This window comes from Rhopalosiphum maidis, chromosome 1, assembly GCF_003676215.2.
Source record: "Rhopalosiphum maidis isolate BTI-1 chromosome 1, ASM367621v3, whole genome shotgun sequence".
Classification (NCBI taxonomy): domain Eukaryota; kingdom Metazoa; phylum Arthropoda; class Insecta; order Hemiptera; family Aphididae; genus Rhopalosiphum; species Rhopalosiphum maidis.
This window is the reverse complement of record NC_040877.1, coordinates 35,907,518-35,926,377: the sequence shown is the minus strand read 5'-3', so window position 1 is coordinate 35,926,377 and position 18,860 is coordinate 35,907,518. Positions and strand designations below refer to the sequence as shown.

Here is an 18,860-nt window from a genome sequence, read left to right as displayed (position 1 = left end):
GAATTTCCAAAAGTAGGATCGGACACGGCGCCAACAACGCCGATCATCAAATGATCCAATCCGGTAAATATAGATATTCAATAGACATTAAGTACAGTCAAAAATTCAAGTTAATATTAAAGGAGACAATAGCTTGCTACGGTGACATGTGTTTGTGACGTTTGTGTCCAGAGCCTGATTTAAACGAGTTTTGTAAATACTATGATAGCCAGTATAGAAGTACCCAACTATATAGTCATCAAATTTTAAAAGGACTCATAAATTTGCAGAATGTCATCAACTCCAAAACGTATCGTTGCAATTCCTAAATACTAAATACCATTCTAGTGTAATGACGAATTGAAACTAGCCTGATGTCCCATGTTCTATAACAAACATGCGACATCGGTGATCGAGTCGGTATACCATGTTCTGTTACATATTAACGCAATTTACGGTCCACGGAACACGCTTTGACGACGGTGAAATCTTGTCTATAAAATATAGAAAATCTATCAGGAAAAAAACACAATCGATACTTTGTAAAAAGTTCCTCGGCGGCGTTTTTCGCGAATAATGCTTTTGCAACTAGTTAACAGTAATAATTAATAAATAACGAAGGTCACAGCTAGCACAAGGCTCGTGTACAATATAATCACAGATCTTTTCCGAATACAATAATCAATACAATGTATAGGCTGTAAGCACCTGTTATAAGACTCTGTACAGACTAAATGTACATATTTTACAACAAAAATGGTAGTTATCCTATGACAAAAAAAAAGTTTATATCGCCACAGAACAATCATTAAATGATATAAAAGTATCTTAAAATATATAGTCTTTAAGTATACTTAAAACAAATCAGTACCTATTTGAATAATAATTTAATTCTGTATTGTGCATTTTGCATTGTTAAAAGATGGTGATCACTATTCACTATTCAGTGAATCGCTCAATTTATACACGTTAAATACGATGATAAGTACGTATTTTGTATTTTATAATAATACAATTTTAATTTCGTTATTTACGGAAATAAATTCCAATTACATAAAATAAAACATCTGTCATGACAGTACCTATGTGTATATACTTATTGATATTAGTTATGTATTATTATTACACATACATATTAAGTAGTAATACACAGAAAGTGAGAAAGATATCTTATAATAATAATATAATATTAATATTAAATATTAAATAACTATATAAAAATATTATATTTTAGGCACCACCCTTATAGGCACTATCTTAGGACCTACTATCAAGCAACGAAAAATAACCGTTTGTATATAATGATCACTGTCGATATCGATTCAGTGAATAATCTATTATTAGTATTGAGATTTATTTAAAGGAGCGTTTTTAAGGAAGTTTCAGTGATTCGTTGCCTCCCCCATATTTATCTATATAAAAAATATATAATCCTCCCAATTGATATCAGGACAATAACCAATGTGTAGTATGTTAGTAATCGAACCCTCATTAATATGTTCAACATAATAAGTAATAACCATTCCCATTCTAGCATATAAACCTTACAAACGATTCCATAATAAACTATATAATCATTTAAATACCCTCATACAAAACTTATCCTCTCTAGACTTACCCAATACAACACGTCGACTGAAAAGAAAATGGTCCAAAGATCTTTTTAACTTAATTCATACTCAAATGTATAAAAATAAATTAAATTCTCTAACTTGAGTCTTAGATAATAAATTAATGTTATTATTATTTATGTATCTATATTTATAGTGGTATCAATGGATATTTTCTCTTCTCGTGTCATTTTTTCTCTTTTCATCAAATTTACTTGTTGTATTATTTAATATATTGTAAATATATATATATATATATAAATTTCCAATCGTAAGGTTATAGATCACTGATCACAAGCATAGTGTAATAAAATTAATTAGCAAATAAACTTGTTTACATCGACTAAATTAACAAAATGAAAAGCTTAAAATAAAAAACGAATGAGACAGCGCTATCTAGTGACTTATATGACTACATGAGCGGTTTTACCTAACGCAATGAATTTATAATATTTTATTTCTAATAAAATAAATTAAGGATACGTCGTGAATACTGAATACTCAAATTAAATAAATTAATACACCATTTAATAAAATTAATATTATTGTTATTATTGTATTAGATATTTAAATATTATTTTTCATACATTATTCAGTTATTTAAAAAAATTGTATGTTGTTGAAGTGAAAATATTTTTATGTCTCAAACAAGCATAGGTAGGTACTGTTTAAGAATACTTCTTACAGAACTTGAATTATATTTTTAGTGCCGGCCTAAGATATTATGGCACCCCAGGCAAATTTTTTAAAAAGCGCCCTCAAAAATATAGCTTAAATATATCAATTTATTATTATAGAGGAATGTAATTATTATACACCGTTATTATTTAAAAAATTTTTTTGTTAAAACATAAGCTTTTACAATTTTTTTAGTACCTACAAATGCGATTTCGGCGCCCCTATTTTGGAGGCGTCCTGGGCTACAGGGTCTTGGGCTGCCACTGTATATTGATGGTATTCAAGCATAATTTGACTCAAGTACTGACTATATTAACATGAATAGATATGGATAGTAAATGCTACTAATCACAATTCAGTAAAGTTGCCATCATACTTAACAAAACAACAACTGACGATCACTGGTCAATAAACATTTGATGGTAGAATTAAGCAGTTGCAGTTATATTACAAAAAAACAACACAAAATTATTTTATTTTATTTATTTTTTTTATATATATATATTTTTCAAATAGTTTTAGTTTTTTTTTTAATTTTAAAATTTTATAAATTATAGGTATAACATAAAAATATTAAATGATAATATAATTTTTTCTATCCTTAACATAATAATATTATATATAAGAATAATTAATAATCCATTGCAATTTTTTTTTATTATTAACAATCTTTTTTTTTCTTCACAATTATTATAGTTAACCGTATTTTAGATAAATTAACGGTAAACGGGAAGGAGGCGGACAAGGAGGAAAAAAAATAAGGTAACGGGATCAACTCGTGAGCGTAGGCTGTGCCTCAGCAGTCAGGGTTTACAATATATAATAATAATAGTAATAATAATAATAATAATAATAATAATAATAATAATAATATTAATAATAGTAGTAGTATAGTACAGTAATAAGTAATAACATTACTGCATTTAAATCGCACGAGAAAAAATAAAATAAAATACTGTTTGGATTAAAATTATTTTTTAATAACACATAATTCAACTAAATCATTTTGTGTGCGTGACGGAATTATTAAAAAAAAAAAGACAATAATAATAATGACAATATTACAAACTAAAACATGTGGAAATTGGTAATGTTTATCTGTTTGTATAATATAACGAAAAAAAAATAATAATAAATTAAACACTAACAAAACAACAAAGAAAGTAAAATGGGACTACATTTTTTGTTTAGAATCTTTTTGGGTGAATAGGTAGGGGGATGAGTATTTTTATTATTTATTTATTTTAAATCTAAATTTAAACATCACTAAATATATTTCATTTTGAATATTATAATATAGTATTTAATATATCGATTACATTTTAAGGCAATATAACTCAGACTTTGGTTTTGTTTATAATTTTTTTGTATCTTTTATACACATATTGTCTAAAAAAAATGTTACAGTCTAATGATAAGACTATATTAATTAAAATTTAATTATTAATCATGTAAATGAAATAAATTTTAACTTGTGGCATTAATATAAGTCTTTCTAAATCGTTGTTTTAAAACAACATAAGGCGATTGAACGAATTTGTTGGTCACATTCACGGGTCAGAAATTGTTGGCAAACTGACAAAAAAAAATTTCCAGACCACGTGTAGATACATAATACAAATATAACACTACTAGTTACTTAAGCACTGAAAAGTTTATAAAATATATATGTATTATGTTAAATATAATATTATTTTTTGCAATTATATTATTTATATTTATTAATAATCGATAATAACTCACAAAGCTCATTCTAAGGTAAATTTTAGAAAAAAAATTGATTGGGAAGAATGAAAAATTAGTATTTTTATACATTTATCATTTTATAATATATATAGAGAGTAATATACTAAATATCATAGAAGAAAAATATTATTTACCACTTTATCTTTTGCACAACTTAGTGCGGTCAAAAGACAAAATTCGACAATACAATTGATCGACCCCACCGATGCCCTAAATATGAGTCTTTCATCCAGAAAATCAAAACAAAAAATTTTTTATAATAATAATTAAACGTTGGTGTCGTTTTGTACACATTTGGCTACTACATACATATTTTACTTTACACAAAGGTAACTCTTAAAATTAATAAAAAAAATTATTATTTCTTTTATTACTTAGACTGCTTGACCGAGCATTAAAATAGCATCTCAGACATAACAATCAGATAAATTTAACTAAGCGAGGAATGAATTCCCACATATACATATTAATATATATTATATATACAATTATACAATATATACTAGATACATATATAGTTTTATTTTAATTACACAACTTTTCTTTTATACATTTTTTTTTGTTTTTGTTTTACATGTAAAACAAACTCTTAATAATTGTCCTTTACTATACGACATAATTAATCAGATGTTTATAACTTGTTATAAAAAAATATATATATATATAATATATAGGTATATTAATTTCTAAATTATAATTATTTATAAAACAGATATACCTACTGTTTATTATTTAATTATTTTTTTTTTGTTTTTTTTTTGTTTTTTTTTTTTTTGGTATTTTTTAAAAGTTGCAAGATTAAAATAATATGTACCTTAATGTCATCAAAAGATTAAGATTACAAGATTAATAATGTATATATACGTAGTACATAAAAATAATAATAATCATATATTTAAAATCCCATGTTAAATACCCAAACCAAAATTTGCTTTTAAGACTGTTATTTAAGAGTCTTACTCTGAACCAAATTTTAATTAATATTTTTCATATATGATTTACATATACATAACTTTTTTATTATAAATATATTAATATAACTTTTTTTGTTTATTTTTTTGGTATTTTGTGTCAAAATATAACAATTTATCAATTCAAAGTTAAAATTATTTAAAAAAAAAAAAATACACAGAATATACTGAAGAGAATTAGAAGTAGCTGTACATGAGTTATATACAGGATATATATCATAACGTTATAATCTACATTAAGTAGTTTATACACAAATTGCATGAAACAGAAATTAAATTCCTCGTTACAATGAAGCCCAAGACGATGATGAAATGTGACAAGACTGTACGGTCTGTACTTTTTTATATGTGCGATGACTTAGCTTCCGAGGTGTTCATCTAATATCATGGAAGGTAATTTTTTATATTAAACTCACATCTCATGCGAGAAATGGCAATGCGAGCATACAATGTGAGATCATGGCCAGTGCTATGTAATGTGAGAGGTCCACAATGTCGGTCCATCTCAACAAAAAATTCTATAATAAAAAAAAGTGTAGACAATTTAGTTAGTAATGTACACTACATTTAAAAAATTAAATCTATTATATCTTACGTGTGTGTTTTCCGCGCATAACTAAAAGGTCAGCACGTTGCCACATTTCGTGAGCTGCAGCCAAATGACAATACAATATGTGTTGCGAATGAATAGCATTATGTACAACTATTGGAACTCCGATCACACCTGTCGCTGCCCCTGACGATACAGCTCCACCACCGGGTGTAATGCTACTACTACAGTATCCTGATGAGTGACTCTCCACAGAACTGGCTGGTGATGGAGAGGGTGAAATAGGACTTGAACCCACATTCTAGCCAAACATTTTAGTTAGAACCATACATAAATGCTAATACTTCAAATAGAAATTTATACCTTGAGGAAATGTTGCTGAACAGTCTTGAAATTCTGTCTATTTTGGTATACAAGTAGTTTAAACAATTTTAATCTCAAGAAGCTAAGACACCTCATCCTGTAACAAATAATTAAAAATTTATTTGTTATGCACCAAAAAATCAAAGTATTTTAAATAAGTACTTACCAAAGTATCAACAGTCTATTATCCCTTTCTGGATTATCAGCCATTTCAAATATTTCGTCTAACTCCTCATGATCACAGTCTGCACGGTAGTTGTAGATTTTTGACCAAATAACTCTACAAAAATATAATAAAAACATAAAAAAATATGTTAAGAAAAAAAATATAAGCTTTTTATATTTACTTAATTAAGTCAACAGTATCATTATAAATTTTGAGCACTGCTCTTTCCCTGGTCCCATCATTCTCCATCAAATGACCGCTAAGTACAAAACATAGTATACCATCCAAATATTTCATTTCTTGGGTAATGGGATCAGGTTCATATTCTGCTAATTTGGTTAAAGCTTGTGCTTCCTTTAACGGAACCTCTTGGTGCATGCTGAAATAAAAAAAATTAACAATATAATAAATAATAATTAAGAGAAATATTTTTCTAGTAATTTTACTTGTTTTCAGGGTACAAGTCGGTTACAAAATATGAGAAGAATCTTTTCCTTGGAGGATACTGATGATGCATGGATTGCATGCGCCATGAAGGTTGTCTGGGAGGAGGTTGTACAGGAACTTCATGCATGCGATCCACCAAGATATCATTTATTAATCCATCGCCCTATTTAAAAACAATGAATTATTATTGTGTCATATTTCTTAATTATTTTGTAACAAATATTATTATTGTATACACTGTTTACTAAACAGCGGTTAATTGATATATATATTTATATGTGTGTGTGTGTGTGTGGGGGGGGGGGTGTTATAAATTTATAACTTATAAATAAGAGTAAAAAACAATATTGTGAATTGGCTATAAACCTCAATATTATATAGATATTTAATTTTTCTCACACTTGAACTTATACCTAATGGCACACTATAGTTTACAACCTTAAGTTATATTTATTTCAACGTTTATTTGATTGCTATTTATTATCGAAAAACAATCATTCTTGATTTAAATATAATATAAAATAGGTTGTTACATGGAAAATATATTATATTATTATTATCTTATTTATTATTATTATTTTTTTTTTTATTATAGCTTTATAGGTTTATAACTTATGATGCATGAATGAATAATATGTAAGTTTAATAATTTTAGAAATATTATAAATATTTTGCATATACTTATACCAAGAAGTAACTATTACCAAATTATAATACATTTCAATTGAAGTACCAAAAAGCACGTTAACTTAATTTAAAAATAATTGTAGACTGCTGATCAATTTATAAAAGTATCAATAGTTAATTTGTACTTATTTGATTTGCAACTGTTAAAAGCAACTTACTATTCCAGTAGCATATCTTCCTAGTGTTGCTGACCCAGTCGGATTGTGAAACTTTCGTCTTTTTGACGCATTAGGAGAGTATTGATCTAATTCCAGTGAACGTTTATACCGAGGGTCCATTATTTGAACAGCAGTGGTACTATAAGGAAGAAAAGGAGGTGGTCCACCATCTTCATCTTCAGATGATTCTTCATACGGGCCATGAATCAAACCACTGGTGGCAGCTGGACGTTGCAAATATGACATAGTACTAAAATTTAAAATATATATAATATTTAATAACATTTAATTAAATAACATAATACTAATTTCAAAATAATAACAATTAACAAAATTTACCTATGCTCTAGAGGTTTAACTTTTGCTTCTGGTATTACTGCACATACAGATGTTGGTTTACGCCATACATTTACATTGTCCATCATACCTTTGGAATAGCCATCAGAAGATGGCTGTTGGAGGAGAGGCTGAGTAGGCGGAGCAGTGTTTGCTGGAGATTCGTTAGATTTAGATTTTTCCGATCCTGAAGTCGTTTGTGATGGACTTCCTTTATGATGATGTTTATGATGTCTATGCTTTTGTTTCTTTTCATCTTGCCGCGTATTTGCCAAATCAGCACAGGTTCTCAGCTCTTCAGATCTTGCTGGTTTCATCAAGTAATTAAAATTAGGTGGCAACTTACTTAATGGTATTTTACACATCACAGATAATTTTAAAGTCTTTAGGCTTTCGGGTTCTTTAGGCATAAGTGGAATGACTGGTACAGGAGATATAACACGTTCGTTGTCATTGCGCATTGCTTCGTTGTTATCAATTATAATAACTCCACCTTTGCCACCTTTACCACCTTTGGATTTTCCACCACTTTTAGCACCACCATCTTCACGTCGTGTTATAAACAGCTTCCTTAAAGTATCATTCTTTTTCTTATCTTGTACTTTGATTCCTTCAACATCAAGTTTGGGTGGACTTTCAGTTGTTGTTGACATAGGTGGCGGCCTACATTCTACATCAGAGGAATCTGAATCTACACTGCTTGAAATTGAACGTGGAGGACGTAAAGCAGCACTGACTCGAGCTACAGGTTTTTGTGGTTGGTTTTTTTCCCAGGATGGTGTTTTCTTTACTGAATGTGAAGACTTCTTTTCAGAATCTTTTTTTCGACTCTTGCGGCTACTATCAGTCCATTCTTCTGATTCACTGCTAGCTGATATAACTTTTGACTTTTTACTACTACCTGGTGGTCGACCTCTTCGTTTTTCACTTATTTTTACTGGTTTAGGCGGTTCATCGTCTTCTGTATCTGATGAAATCAAAGGTTTTGACTTGATTTTGGATGGTAGAGGAGGTTTTGGAGTCTTTATGGGACCCTTCTTTCGACCTCTCTTTTTCACAGCTGGTTCTTCAACTGGTTCCTCTTTTTTTATTAACACTGGTGTCGATTTCCTCTCTACTAATTTAGTAGGTTTTACAGATGATTTTTTGAGATCTTTTTTCTCACATTTTGCTAATGCAGAGTATTTTTTGTGTAAGTCTGTTATTGGTTTAGATGATGCATGTGAACGGCTACTATAGGATGAATCACTATCACAACTACTATCACGAGGCTTTTTCTTTTTATCGTCTTCATCCTCGGATGATGAAGATGAAGAAGATGAAGAAGATGACGAATCAGATTGACTTTTTTGCTTATCACTGTGATTGGAGTCTGAGTCTGACATTTCAGATAATAATTCAATAACCTCAGATCGTTGTGTAGGAAAGTTTGGACTAGATTTAGGATCAGTCATTCCAGCAGGTTCCTCCTATGAAAATAAATAAATTTTATTTATAATTTAAATTAATATTTATTTGTAATAAAGATAAAATTGAGAATATAAAAAAAAACCAAGTTTATGAAAATAACCATCATTATAGTTAAATTATGATTATTATTATTTACCTACAGTTTTCAATAGGTTAACTAATTTTCATGAACTAAAAATATCAGTATTATTGTAAAATGTTGTTTACCTAATGTTTTAATAGCTGAATGTATTCATACTATTTGGTGCAATTTATCAAAGTAAAATTTTGCAGTTGTAGAGTAAATAAACAAACTAAATAAAACCATTTTTAACAATCCAAGGCCTAAGTTTATCCACAAAATAAATTTAATAAAAGTATTTTATTGGGTGATCATATTTAATAATTAATATATATAGTGTACCATGAATAATTTTATCTAATTTACATTTACACACAGCATCTACAAATTTTGGTAAAAAAAATATATTCATGACCAGTATTGTCTACAAACGTAAGGTTAGATAGTTAATTTTCATGAGATCTCAAATCAGTGTAACACCACGGAAGAGAAAAAATATTTACTTTTTAGAGATGGAATATGGAAAGATATCACCAATGAAATTTGAAGCCATTTATTAGAAGTTAGGTTTAATAGTTCTTAACAATTGCATAAATATTTAATAGGTACCATAGTCTATTAATTACAATTTATTATATTTATATATAACAATTTATATTTATGTTTGCAAAAAAGAAAACTTTTATATTGTCAATTTTATTATTTTAGAAACTTAGAATGTATATTTTATTATAAATATGTTTTATAATGCTCAAGAAGTTTATAGAGTGGCTAAAACATTTAAAGTCCTTAACCTAACACTAAAGGGATGGGTTTTCGTCCAATAGTGATTGAAGATGTCATTTTATTAAAATTCAACAATATTTTTATAGTATAATTAATACGTATTAAATTATTAAAGTAATAGTTTAACTTGTTATCAGTTAAATGATTTCCGAAGTCGATTAAAGGTGTTTGTTAATCATGTTATTCCACGACATAGAGGTCCCATTAAAAACGTTATTTTTAGATTGTGTTAATTAAGTGACTAAAATAAAAAATAAAATAATAAAAACAAGAACCATAGAATATATAACGATGGGCTCTAATGAAAAACGCTGCAGTACTACAACATTTGTCCTAGGCTTAATCTCGTTTCAACAAGCGCCACGTGATAACTGCGAATGGATTACGTTCACATTGGACACAACATTGTGTATATAATAACACTAATAATTATTAAACTAACAGCGGGTAAGTCGATGATAAAATATTATCGTGTGCTATCATAGGTAACATTATATATATGTTTAATAGTAGGGACCACCAGTATAATATTATAATTTATATTTTATATTATAGTAAGTATTTTCCAATTAAATATTATGGTTATCAGGTGTGACCATTGCTAACGACAATGGATATTATTAAGTTTAAAATTACGTACAAAATTGCGAGTACATTAGCACATCATTAGTACATGATCGAAATCATGATTCACAATTATCAATGATGGATCAGAGTTCGACCCGAATATAAATAAATCTCATTATGTGAGTTGTACCCACGGGAGCGTACAAAATATTGTCAACGAAAAACTCATAAACTGAATAGCGAATTACAACGAGTTGTGAATCGATCGACCTTAATATTGAGGAAAATCATAGCAACAACTCACTTGTTGTGACGTCCTGGTCGTATTGTTCGTATCCGGCGTACTCTTTTTCAAAAAGTTTTTCAGATACCACTTGGGCTCTTCTTCTTGTTCTTCTTGTGGGGGTGGCGAAACGGCCGCCGGTGGAACCGTTTCCTTCTTTTCGTCGTTGCTCTCGCTATCACTACAGCTACTATCCGAACTGCTGTCCTTCTCGCCTTCCTCACTGGACGAACTGTCCTCGTCCACGGACATGTCACTACTGGTCTTGTCGGCCCTACGCACACGCCGAGGTTGTAAGTACATATTATAAAAGGTCAAGACGCGAACTTGGCGAGTGAACACACCACAGTTGTATAATAGTATTACTGTAATACACACTACACAACTCACTTTGCTGAACTGCAGTTGGTTGTGTCCGACGATATGACATTGGTCGATGTAGAACTCCGGCGGATCTTATCAGAGGGTGGTGATAACGATAACTGTTGCGATTCCTACGACAAAGATACATTTTAGGTAAAAGCAGTGAAAAAATGCAACCCCTGCCATGAAGAAGTGAAAGGGATTAGTGCAGATGGAAAAATATCCAACCTACCTGCATCAGTTGTGTCTGCTGCGGTTGTGGCATAATGTTAGATCCTCTTACCGACGGTTTAACCATGTACCTGTAGCAATGAAACAAAAATATCCTTTAGCGTCGAAAGTTAACAATAACATGATTTATATCTCAAAGACCAACGTCCAAAAAAATGATAAAAATGATTGTCTCCACGAAACAACTATTTTATTTATTGAAAAAGTATACGGGTCAGACAAAATTTAAAATATATATGTATATATCGGACTTAATTTAAATGATAAAGACATTTAACAAATTTAAATAAAAAATTAAATAGTATTATATAGGTAATCAAACTATACGTCACTTCAAATAATATAATCTAAATAAATATGTTATATTAATAGATTATTAGATATAATATGTATAATAATTTTAAATATACTTACGATGCAAACAGCGAATGGTTGTACGGTCCCGACGGTTTGGCGTCCATGGGCACGGCCGCGGCGGCTGCTGCTGCTGCAGCGGAGACGGAAGCAGCGGCGTCCGGCGAAACGCCGTGCGATGATGGCTGTTGGTTTCTATGCACGGGATCCGCAAACAGTTGTTTGGGTTCTCCGAGCATTTTTTTCAAGCTCTCGGACGCGTCTAAAACGGACACACAATCATATTTTATGATGACGTCTAATAAAACTCTACGACAATAAATGCAACCGGCACAATGACGGCTACGACGGCGGCGGCCATGTGAATCACCGAGCACGCACGTCGCGGCGACGACCCTCTTTTACAACACAATACAACTGCATCACGACGATCGACGACGACTACCTACTACCACCATTACAACCACACGTACTACCCCACTACAAAATCCCGTCGCGTATATTTAATAATAAACCGGTGCAAGCGAACGGTTCGAGAGAATATACATTGTGGGGAACTGTTGATGAGTGGGAGAGAAAAAAGGGATCGATTAAAGTAGGGGGGCTGGTATACATAATAATATATATTAAGCTCGTCGTATATTACGCATTGTATTCGTAGTAATAATAATAATAATAATAATAATAATAATAGTGATGTATCTAGGGTGGACTGACAAAGTATACTGTCACACCCCGCGAGATTTAAATATTTATACATACTGAGAAATTCGCGCGGGAACCACCAAATTTTTTTATTTCAATATATTACCTGTTGGTCGCTGCGAGTTTTCTACTAGACTGCAGACACGTACACACACACATAATACTATTCGAGAAAACAAAAACACAAGCATCTGGCTTTTGTATTTATTTTTTTTTCTCCGTCGACAACAGCTGCATGCAATGTCTACAAGAAGCACACACGTATAAAACGAATCGAAATACTCGTCCCCCACCGATTTTTACGAAATTTTTGTAACCCGGAATCGCGGAGTGTTGTGTTATTTAGTTCACAGAAAGTAAAAAAAAACCCTAAAAATGTGCCAAGGGAATTCCGTTTATTGTGTACCGCGGAAACAGGGTGCAGTGTGGCAAAAGGGTTGCGAATATTCTCGGAGACATTAATGAATGTGTATATTGACAACAAATCGAAAATCTGATCACAATAGAACGTGTTTCTATTCAAGTCAGTTACCTTTACTCGACTATAATGTTTACATTGACCATTATACATTCATACTATGGTGTATTAAGTTTGAAACTAATTTTGACTATTAGATTTTATTATCACCCACGACCCATCGACCTATAGAGGACATTTATTTATTGTTGTATAGACATAAGCACACGATAATAAAATACTAATTATTCAAAATCAAACTATAGAATATATTAAAGTAGATAATCTAAAGAACGGTAGATAGTAAGTTATAACTATATTAAGGTATAATGTATATTATATATCAATACAATATATACATATAAATATATTATCCATGAATATTATATTACGTTATAATCTCTTAATTTTGGTGATTTATCAATGGCCATTAAATATTAATTACATTAAATTATGAAAAAGGATTATTGACAAAATAATTTCAGTCGGGTTAAATTTTTATTATCGAATTTATTTAGTGTGCTAACACGTTTCATAACTGAGAGAACCATAGATATATTATACCGTTCGTAGATAGAAAGGCCGTCACGTCCGGCCAAATCTACAAACATTTAACTTAATTTTAATCCAAAGCATAAATTAACTTCTGTCGTATTTTTAATAAAAGGTTAGTTTAATAAGTAATTATATATAATCATAAATTAGTGATCAACACTCGAGAATTATTAAATATAATCTATTATACTAGAAATAAAATAATGACACCTCATTGGTTAAACCCATATTATAAGAAACTATAATGTATAAGATTATAACGTTTGAAACATTTGATTACAACAACACAAAGTAGTTGATAAATATTTTGTAGGATAATTCACAGGACGTTCGCATCGGGGTTGAAAAATGTAGAAGTCAACACTCCGACTGCGAATACGAAATTATATAATTTTTGTGAAACGTATTAAAAAATAAAACTGTAATAATTAACAAGTAATTAGTAGACTTAATATACACAAATCTATCCCACGGCGTAGTAATGCAACATAAAGCTACAGCAATAATGCAATATATTTAGGTAGTAAGTATTGAACAGTTATTATTTATTATTCATAAACTAATCCGATTCGTTGAAAGTAATTTGCATCAGAATGCAGTAATTACAATATAATTAAATAGTGATTTAATGATTAATTTTCAGAAGCCACACATATCGATTTTGAGACAAAAAAAATCATTATTTTTATTTTTAAGATTATAAATTTATAAATGAAAGAACGATTAAGAAAGGTTGTTTAAAAATTTAATTCTGAAAAAACGTTTATAGAAAGACAACGACTAAGGCAATACAACAAAATAAATATTTCATATTAAATAGAGGCGATTGACACTAAACTGATAGAACTATATTAGCATAGTTTTAACTAGTAGGTAATCTATATTTAAAACGTATCTACAAAGATAATGTGTAGTATAAATTGTAATGTAAATATATATATTCCAACTACTAGGATGTATTTCACCAAATAGTTATTCAACCAAAAATCCCGGCAATGTAAGAATTTAAATATAAATATTCAAGACTTGCAGCATCAATATCACGATTAATATCTTTCGACACCAGGTAGTATTCATTATAAAAGTTCAATAGTTTGAATTAAAATAACCACTTATCCCTGAGTCACCAACACAATATTTAACAACTCTAAATAAAATACTTAACATTAACTATTATAATATATAACTAAAGTCAGTATCGTACGCTAATGTGTATTGGGATATAATAAGTATACTCTCTGTCTGTGTGTGTATTATTGTGTCTATTGTTCTGTTGTTTTGTACACATACAAGCTTGTGATATCTGAAGTTGAACAGTTGAACAATTCGTTGTGATTAGTAAATTATACTCAGGTTTTACCTTCATTAAATTCATATGAAATGTGTCATTTTATGAATTGCTTATAACGTAATGTAAAATTCGACAATACAACGAATTAAAATTTACATAATATATATTATATACATGCATTAAATTGCTTTGTTTATTTTAAAGTATTAATTTGAAAATAATTAACAATTAATAATAATCAATAATTATAAATATTTCAAAAACACGAAAGATTGAGGCAACCATGGTACTTTAATTTAAATGGACTCTTCCGAACTCTTAAGCCCATAAGCCCTACCTAAGGGTAAACATCAATAGGTGCATATTATATTACCAATGTAGTAAATAGAAATGTGGATTACAATATTTTATACTTGGCACATCAATACGTTTGATTCTATTTATATACTCTATTTATGTATATATATATATACGTTTTAGTATTTTAATGTTATCGAGTCATTAATAAAATTATAAATATTTATAATGTATGGTAAGTATATTAGAATTTAGACCGTTTGAATTTGTAAAAATTTCAATTAATTTAAAACGAATAATATAAAAATATTGAACGATTTTTTGTATTATGCTATAAATTATAATACCGTCGAATTCCATCTACGTGATTAAAAATTTAGTTTATTTTTATCAAAATTTACGAATTAAGTTTAATCATATTATTTAAATCATTATTAATACAATACATATATTGGTTTTTTAATTATAAATCAGCAAACTAATATAAATCGTATTATTTCATCTAACAGGAACTGATGTACCGATCCCAACTTTGTAAATATATTCACATGTATATGCTTCTATGATCTAATAAAACTGTTAATAAATATTGTAAGAAATTAGTAAAAAAAAAAAATATTGAGCACTTTTTTAAATTTTAATTTGATGTAATTCATCAATTACTTGATTTACATTCGGGTGTCTTGAATCCATATTTGATACACTACCTATATGTAATAACTATAATAAACTAATTACACTAATTGATGTTACATTTTCAATAGGCAATAGTGGAGTACAAACGTACAGCATCTGATATTTCTTAATAATCTTTTACAACCTTATAAAAAACCATTTGATAAATGATAAATCTATAAATATTAGTCAATGTTTCCGGTCTAGTAATAAAACATTTAACACATTACAAACACATAAGAAACTCGCCCAAACACATTACGTCCATTGATTTTATGGATAAAATGATGTAGGTATTTAAAAAGGTTGAAAACAACGATAAGACAATATTTAATAGAAGTACATATTCTAACCTTGGAAAAAACATAGGAACGGGTAACTTTACGTCATTTGTACGTCACATTTTTATTAACAGCAAAACATTGGATGCACATGAAATTCAATACCTCATTATTATAATATATCTCTAGGTTTAATCCTTTAAATGGTATTTTTTCAAGACAACAAAGAAAGAAGCTATCAAAGAACATTGGCACACGCACAATATTTTACACGACGACTAAAATAATAATAATAAAAAAAAATGTAATATCACCGACACTACAGCGAAATTAAATGTGAGAAAACGTCACGTTCATTATGCACAAAGGCGAGGCGAAGGAATCGTATTATTATTTTGGCAACTCGTTCCGTGTATATAATACATAGAGATAACTATTTTAAGAATTCGACCGAAAACAAATGATACTCGATGGACTCCAAGTAAGGCGAATGTAAGTAGCAAGTTGTTGTTAGTGTGTACCTAGTCCGTGGATTAAAATATCAAGCGTTTAGTCTCAGTGAACAGGGCGGTATATTTTTAACATGAAATCGCGAATCAGCGGCTTCAGGCAGGCGGCAATGGTACACAATCATCAACCGAATACGTAACGAAAAGACGTGACAGATATTCCGGAAAAGGGTACAGTATAAACTGTAATCACTAGTGAGATATTCGTATAAATGTATAATCGGGACGAACCGGACAGAATGCGTGTGAATATCTTCGGCGGAAACAAAATCACAATGTCACAGCATTATTGGCGTTAAAAAAAACATGTTGTACAAGTAAGTAAGGGGTAAATGAAGCATTATAAAGGCGAACGGTTGGTACAATATTATTATACATTATTCTTGTTGAGAGAGAAATACGTACTGGGCGGGAGGGGTGAGGTGGACGCCACCCCGGCAAAGAGACAGCCCACCACACCACGCCATTCCAAACGATCCGCCAAAAACACGTGACGCCGTCGATATTTTTACTACGTACACAGAGGGCGCCCGCTATACGAAAAAGTAATAATATAATAAAAATAGCGTAGATATGAAGCGTATTATAATGGTGCGTATTTCGTAAGCAACCCCTTGCGACAAAGTATCGTTCCCGGTGACGGTATGTTGTCAGAGGTGGCGGGGAAGATTCTTTTTTTTTTTATTTAGTCATGGCGTACTTTTCTGAGGAAAAAGAAAATTTAAATATTTTAACGACGGTGACTATTTTACGACCACCGCCATTACAATCCTATCCACACCTATACCAAAGTAATCTACCTAACTATATTAATATATGTATAGTCTGACAACAATTTGACCTAGTTGTTTTTATTAATCATAATAAACATATAAAAAAATTTTATTCAAAATTCTATAGACTGTGACTAGGAAACAGAAGACCTTATTTGTGAGTAATCACGTTTGAAAGTTAAATTGGGGCCGCGACCAACAACGACCCAAAAAGTTTTTTACACATAAGGTATACGGTAGTATATATTATTATAACGACATTATTACAATAATTACTGTACACACTCTACAGTACACGTATAAATATAATTAAACACTAACGTTGATTGAAAAGGTAGCAACTAATAATTGGCTTTGAGTAAAGAAATCAATATTAAGAAAAACGGACGAAATTCTTCAATCATAATATAACAATTACTTATACATAAACAAAAATATATAATATATTCGTATATATATATATACACATACATATGCGTATGCGTACCAAGAGAAACTTCTCCACCGTGAACATACATATATGTATTGTATATATACATATTATACACCTCTCCCCAAAGAATTGAACAAGCCGATTTATTTATAGATTTACTTTTTATCTTACGGATTGATAATTTTCTTTTTTCGTGCATACTAGTATACTACACACATATTTTGTGAGTTTTGACTGAACAACACCCCTTGTTATGATCCAAATGAGTTTTGCCCACAACCCCACATATCGAAGCCCGCAACTGTTATCAGCTGAAGCACACGTGTGTTTTTAAACAAATTGCAAAGCCCTTATCGTTAAGGTCAAGACGAACAGAAGAAAATTTTTGAAATTCAATAATAATAATAATAAATCATAATAATATAACATACAGCGCAAAGTGAAATACACTATCCACGAAAACTGGGTGACAGCGATGACGTGCTTTTAATATAGGCGAGGCACAATAATTGAATAATATATTATACTGTATACTATACAGTGTATAGTAATATAACATTAAAATACTAACATTGACAAAAAAAATGCAATGCAATTACACTCACGAAATAAGGAATTTTATATTTGTATGAATTGCTTATTTTAAATTTTATTTAATAATTAGTTTCGTTAGTTAAAATATTTTATTTAATTTGCAAAATTAAAATTGTAACTAAGAAAATATAAATTATAAACAAAATAAAAATAAAATTATTTAGATTGTATGGTTATAGATAGTATGGGGAATAAATTTGAGAAATAAATTTAAATTAATAAAATTCAACGGGACAACAGTGACGTGGGCTAAAGCGAAAAGGCGTCAGGTAGGTCAATAATGTGGTGACAATGACAACGGCGACGCCGTAACTATATGAAGCGAGATGAGGGGGGTCACACGATGGACACCCACTTCAGGATACACCTTACGCAAGTCTATAAATATAATGTAATATGTGAGTATGTGTATTTACGTTGGCGAAAAGAATACAAAAAAAAACTTAAATTTTAAAGTACAGAAGAAAAGAAAAAAATATATACT

At 29.6% G+C, this 18,860-nt stretch overlaps 1 protein-coding gene across 4 annotated transcripts in view; it reads right to left on the bottom strand.

Moving 5' to 3' along the window:
* Positions 1 to 4,766: 4,766 nt before the first annotated feature.
* The window catches only part of LOC113550479 (AF4/FMR2 family member 1-like), a 137,680-nt gene continuing 123,586 nt past the window's right edge, over positions 4,767 to 18,860 (bottom strand). For all 4 annotated transcript variants that reach the window (XM_026952343.1, XM_026952340.1, XM_026952342.1 and 1 more), the window contains 12 exons: positions 11,867 to 12,068; positions 11,454 to 11,523; positions 11,249 to 11,352; positions 10,880 to 11,132; positions 7,695 to 9,160; positions 7,356 to 7,605; positions 6,510 to 6,673; positions 6,245 to 6,442; positions 6,064 to 6,177; positions 5,898 to 5,994; positions 5,580 to 5,835; positions 4,767 to 5,502 (listed from right to left, as the gene is read on the bottom strand). In XM_026952343.1, the coding sequence (XP_026808144.1) occupies positions 5,369 to 5,502; positions 5,580 to 5,835; positions 5,898 to 5,994; positions 6,064 to 6,177; positions 6,245 to 6,442; positions 6,510 to 6,673; positions 7,356 to 7,605; positions 7,695 to 9,160; positions 10,880 to 11,132; positions 11,249 to 11,352; positions 11,454 to 11,523; positions 11,867 to 12,068 (3,308 nt within the window). In that variant the 3' untranslated portion in view covers positions 4,767 to 5,368. The remainder of the gene's footprint in view (positions 5,503 to 5,579; positions 5,836 to 5,897; positions 5,995 to 6,063; positions 6,178 to 6,244; positions 6,443 to 6,509; positions 6,674 to 7,355; positions 7,606 to 7,694; positions 9,161 to 10,879; positions 11,133 to 11,248; positions 11,353 to 11,453; positions 11,524 to 11,866; positions 12,069 to 18,860) is intronic.